Raw genomic sequence first — 5,722 nt, forward strand, 5'->3', positions numbered from 1 at the left:
AAAGTTTGTTGTACCACCCGTAGTGGGCTATTTGAACCAGATCCGACTCGGTACGAAAGCACCCACGAGCTTTGGGGAATCCGAACCGGGGCCCGCCGCAACAGAAACAGAGACAGGAACGGGTCGCGCACACCCGCCCGCAGTCTCCACCTCCGAAGAGGAAAAAGACCGAGTCACACCGAAGCCGCCAGGCGCCCCGCGAAACGCCTGGTAGTGGCAGCTCGCGTCCCGCGGGTCCCTTTCCGTCAGCTACCCCTGGCCCCACTGAGTAAATCCGAGGCTGGCCCACACGCAGTGCCACGTGAGTCATCACCCCTCCTGTCCTGTCCCCCGCTCTCTCTCTCCTCTCTCCCCGTTTCGGATCCGGCGAGAGACCAGTCCAGCCCAGCCCAGAGCCAAGCCCAAGCCCGCACGCCGATGGCGACCGACGCCGACGAGGCCCCGTTGCTCGCCGACGAGCCCCTGCGGCCGGGATCCTGCAGCCGGGAGCTCGAGCTGCGGGAGTTCCGCGACCGCTACGTCTTCCGCTCGCTCGACGGCGGCGGCGCCTTCGCCGTCGCCCGCTCCGACGGCTCCCTCCGCCCCCTCTCCCCAGGTCACGCCCGCCCTAGACCGTCGGCAGCTTCCCGGCGGCGCATTTCCAGTGGGCTCACTCCTGGATTTGATTGGTGTCGCGTGTTCGGCTCGTGAGTGGGTGTTTTGCTTACCTGTTCGTTTGCTCGCGTGCAGAGGAAGCCGCAGCCGGGAGCGACTGTAAGGTCTCCAAGATATACGGAGTGGCCGGTATGATCAGGTTGCTCGCCGGTGAGTCAAACTGTCAACATTTGCCCGTGCCGTCAGCTCGCCGAAACAATTAAAAGAACTATCCCCAGAACTGAACCCTTCTCTGAAATGTGTTCAGAAAGCTCCTTTCATTCATATATTACTAGTAGCTAAACTACATTTTTTTTTCGATTTTTTGTTCCAAACATTGAGCAACCCGGCCAGCTATCTCATCAAAAGCTCAAACGGGCAGAAACAGGTGGAAGGAATCAATTCTAAAGTTTGCTTGAAACGGGCCGGCATGTCCAAACTTTGCTTTCAATAAAGGAGAAACACTCAAACCTAAAGAAAGATTCGTGTTTAGCTTCTGTTGAGGAGAGACTCGAACCTATGCAAACAAGATCAAAATAATGACAACTTATGCAGCTCTAGGACTAACACTCTCCATTATAAATTAAAGTAAATGACGGACTAACCAGAAAGAAGAGAAACATGCTAGAAAAATCACAGAAAAAAAGAAAAGCAACCAACCATAAATCTCTGTTATCATTAAATTTCACTACAGTGTGATTTCACATATTGGATGCTTGGACCATCTGGCATAGTATCTGTACCTCTGCATATTGAAAAGCTTCCCTGGAAAGACATGTTGAAAATGTACCACCCTCTCAAAAGCAAACACACTAAAAAGCTTGCTGCACCAGTTAGAGATCAAATTTAAACTCTGCTTTCAAGTTTTCGATATAAGAAAGACTCAAACCTAAAGAAAGGTTCGTGTTTAGCTTTTGTTAAGGAGAGACTCAAACCTACACAAACAAGATCAAAGAAGATGACAATGTATGCACACTAGGACTAATTTTCCTGAACATGTAGATCAACCTAAACCGAGATATATTGGGAGTAATATTTTAGAAAAACATGGTCATGAAACTCATGCCCTAGAGTTGTGTTATGATCGCTGTTTACATCGCCATCTATCATATGAATTATACATAGCCATTGAACATCTGTTATGTGTTACATGCACTTCGAGATTGAAATCCGTGCCTCACAGAAGGAACCGATTGACAGTCTATATTGCTTGTATCTTGTATATATCACAACTAATGAAAATTATGCTAGAATTCTCAGAAAAAAATGGCACTCCCATAATTTACTGACACTTGCTATGATTGAATAAAACCTTCTTAAAGTTTGTAGCTATTTAAACTCAACTGATAAGAAGTATATTTGATCACCTATTCTGATAAAAACTAAAAGTACATAAAGGTCATCTAGAAAAAATGATACTCCCTCCATTCCACAATGTAGTGCCTATAGATTTTTGTGAAAGTCAAACTTTGCCAACTTTGACCAAGTGTATAGAGAAAATTGTCTACATCTACAATACCAAACATGTACATTATGAAAATATAACTCACGATGTATCCAATGATGTGCATTTGGTATTCTAGATGTACCTACTTTTCTCTATAAACATGGTCAAAGTTTGTAATGTTTGACTTTTGTAAAAATCTATAGGCACTACATTATGGAACGGATGGAGCATTAGCTAGAAAATCCCACAAAAGCCAAAACATCCCACGGTTGATCTATTTCATTGTTAAAAGTAAATTCTCTGTTCTAATATAATATCGCGCATAAATGGTGCCAATTCCCAATTTTAACTTTAACTCCACATAATGATGTAATACAGTGTTTTAACAGTATGATGATACATCCCCATGTGAGTTAAGGTGGCGTTTGGTTCGATGGCGAGGCTGGGTTGGCTAAGGATATCCTCAACCAGGTGGTTAGGGATAACCACTTTTCGTTGTTTGATTGGGTGGGATTGGATTGGTTGAATATCCATGTTTTGTTGTTTGGTTGAAAGGGTGAGGAGAGGTGGCTAGGGATAGTTATTTGTGTGTTTAACTTTGACATGCCAAGTTTGAAAAATAGAAATACACTTTCAGATAGCCTCTTTTTCTTGTGTGTAGTATTTATTCACGGTAGTACTAGTAAAAAAAAACTTCAAGATACATATACACAAGCACACACGCACAATCAGCCACACGTCCTGACGCATAAATTAGTATACACACACATAATAACAGATCGGGCTGCAGTTCGTAGAGCGACAAATCAGAGAGTAGAATTTCATACAGGGGAATTCGAGCATGGGAATTGAGAGGATTGAGACACCGAGCCAGCCGCAGCCTAACCCAGCAGAGGCACGCAGAGCTTGGTTGTGTGGCGGCCGTCGTTGAGGAACGCGTGATTGTGTGGCGGCCGTCGTCGAGGAACGCGAGGCTCTGGCTGGATCCGGTTCGCCGCTACTCTTCTCCGGCCGGCGCCGGCGCCGCCGCCCAGCATGAGAAAGAGAGCGCGGAGAGGTGGATAAACTGAGATGCTTTTCGTTCGGGAGAACTGACTCGAAAGAAACGATTCGCTTGCGACGCGAGCTTGGCTGCCTGCCGTCATCCGCCATATTTTGCCGGCTCTTGCCAACCAGTTTTTTGAGGAATATTCTCAGCATCTTGGCTATCCCTATCCTTTCATCCCTGTAAACCAAACGAGTGGCATCCCTCAGAAAATTGGCTATCCCTGTCCAACCGAGGGATAACAGATGAACCAAACGCCATCTAAAAGAAAGATGATGAAAGTTTTTTCATGCGCAAGCAATTGGTGGGCACTGCTATTTCGAGCAAAAGCATAAATTTGCGGTTGATTTAGAATTTTCATTTGTTTCATTTATATGAGATTTTCGTACCCAGCATTCCGTAAGAAGTTTTTGTAAAACCAATTTTATTGGATCACTTGGATCAGCTAAATGAGATGTCAAAGAATGCAAAAACTTTCTTCGAAGTATAGTCGATGATTCTATCATGGAGACCATTTCCTTTGTATCCAGTTGTTGTGTCCCACTTGTTCTGTTTCAGCTATTATCTCACATGTTGGTCTTCTGATGGCCACTTGCATGTTCTGTTTCTTTTGTTTTTGCTGAACTTGAACTCCTGTAATTGATAGGTCATAGTAATGGAACTGGGAAGGTTTCCCATTCTCGCTCAAATTTTCTTATGAATGAAGTACATGTAGCTTTATGATATTCTAGTCTTTAATCTTTTTAGTTTGCTTCTTAGACATGAATTGGATCTAAAATTGCTTGTGAAGCCAATGTTCTCTCTGTAACTTGAATGATCACATCACGCCCATTTGTACCCAGAGGTGGCATCAAGCAAACATTGTGTGACTGACTGATAGCTACTCCCTCTGCCCGAATTAGTTGTCTCAGATTTGTCTAGATACATCCGTTTCTGGACAAATCTAAGACAACTAATTTGGGACAGAAATAATATTTACCTGCTTATACTTTGTTGTTCTTTGTCTGCCTCTGTACTAGTATTGGTGAACAGAAGCATGTTCAGGCAGTCTACAAATGCTAAAGTTGTTGCAACATGTAACTTACAATTGTTACATTAAAGAAAGCTGCATCAAGATGCACAGTGTTTTGGTACACAAACTTCCATTTTTGACAACATATAATTCAGCAGATACTGTTTTCAAAACTAGAAATTGATCACACACCGATTATGTGCTGTGCTTTGTGAAGCTGCATTTGCAGCTAGATTTCTTCTATAATTTATTGACTTGAATTGGGTTTGTATGTCCCCATGCGCTGCATAGTCTGAGTGCCATATTTGCCAGAAAGGATAAACTCTTGGGGTACAGTGATGACTGAAATAGCCAGGGCGAACAAAAAAAGAAAACCCCCAAATACAGGTCGTTACAATGCAAACTCTCTACTTTGTGCTGTAAAGTTAGCTGAGTTGCGCATGAATCTCAGGTGTTGAGCAATCCATAAATGTTGCTGCTTGGGTTAATTGAACTTATGTCACTAGGTAAATCCTGGAAATATGTTTTGATTGGCCGTCATCAGTTAAACATAATGTTTTTATATTTTGTTGCCCTGTTTTTCTAGATTTTCTTGTGCCTTTTTGTATGTTTCCACCTTAGCACTGCTAGTTTGTTTTTCAAGAACATTTCTGGAAATCAGGTTTTTATGCCGGAGCGGCTGTTCCACATTTCAAAACTTTGTTCTTATCAGGAACCTACGTACTTGTCATCACTTCTCGGAAGGATGCTGGCTCTTATGGGGCTTCCACAGTTTACCATGCGAATTCGATGAAATTCTTGTGCTGCAACGAGGCTATAAAGCATTTAACTTCAGAGGAAGTATGGAATAAATGAATATTTGATGCAATTTGACTCACATTGTTTGATCATAACCGGAACATGATTACCTTTACATGATATTTTTGTCTTGTGAGAGTGCATTTTAACTTGTTTATACATCTGCCTGCAGAAACGAGATGAGGCATACTTCATGTCTCTCTTGAGAATTGCAGAAACTACTTGTGGACTTTATTATTCGTATGACAGGGATTTGACATTAAAGTAAGTATTCTGTCATGTGTGTCTCTGGAAAAAGGCAGCTGAAAAATGTTTATTATGTAGTTTCATGCGTCGCAGAATTATGATAAATTTATTGATCTGTTGTTTTCTCTATTATATGAGCTCTCGTTATTTGTAGCTTGCAGAGGGCATCAAAGCTGGCTGCGGGGAGGGTACATAAGCCACTATGGAAGCAGGTTAATATTGGTTTATTATTTGCATTTTAATATTCAACTGTCTTATTATACTTGAGTTGTTACATACTCATCAACACAATGAATTTGATATGTCCTAGCTACATGAGAAACAGGTTTTCTAAGTCGACCAGGCTGCACACCATGAAGACTAAAGTTGCATAGAAATCTACATGTAACTTTAGGTGTAGAAGGGTGCAACTGCCCAGTGAAGATGAGGCAAATAATTAGTGTAGAAGTAGACTTAGATTCTTTTTACAGATAGCAAAACTATAAAAATAACAATATAACATATTTTAGAACCCAAATATAGCTGGTGAGCATATTGCGCG

The 5,722-nt window shown here is 42.4% G+C and overlaps 1 protein-coding gene across 2 annotated transcripts in view; it reads left to right on the forward strand.

Moving 5' to 3' along the window:
* Positions 1 to 346: 346 nt before the first annotated feature.
* The window catches only part of LOC119290625 (phosphoinositide phosphatase SAC8-like), an 11,615-nt gene continuing 6,239 nt past the window's right edge, over positions 347 to 5,722 (forward strand). Inside the window, exons 1-5 of one of the 2 annotated variants that reach the window (XM_037569241.1) lie at positions 347 to 643; positions 730 to 804; positions 4,850 to 4,977; positions 5,108 to 5,199; positions 5,336 to 5,393. In XM_037569241.1, coding sequence (XP_037425138.1) covers positions 418 to 643; positions 730 to 804; positions 4,850 to 4,977; positions 5,108 to 5,199; positions 5,336 to 5,393 — 579 coding nt within the window. In that variant the 5' untranslated portion in view covers positions 347 to 417. The remainder of the gene's footprint in view (positions 644 to 729; positions 805 to 4,849; positions 4,978 to 5,107; positions 5,200 to 5,335; positions 5,394 to 5,722) is intronic. The other variant, XM_037569242.1, reaches the window with a different exon arrangement.

This window comes from Triticum dicoccoides, chromosome 4B (assembly GCF_002162155.2).
Source record: "Triticum dicoccoides isolate Atlit2015 ecotype Zavitan chromosome 4B, WEW_v2.0, whole genome shotgun sequence".
Classification (NCBI taxonomy): domain Eukaryota; kingdom Viridiplantae; phylum Streptophyta; class Magnoliopsida; order Poales; family Poaceae; genus Triticum; species Triticum dicoccoides.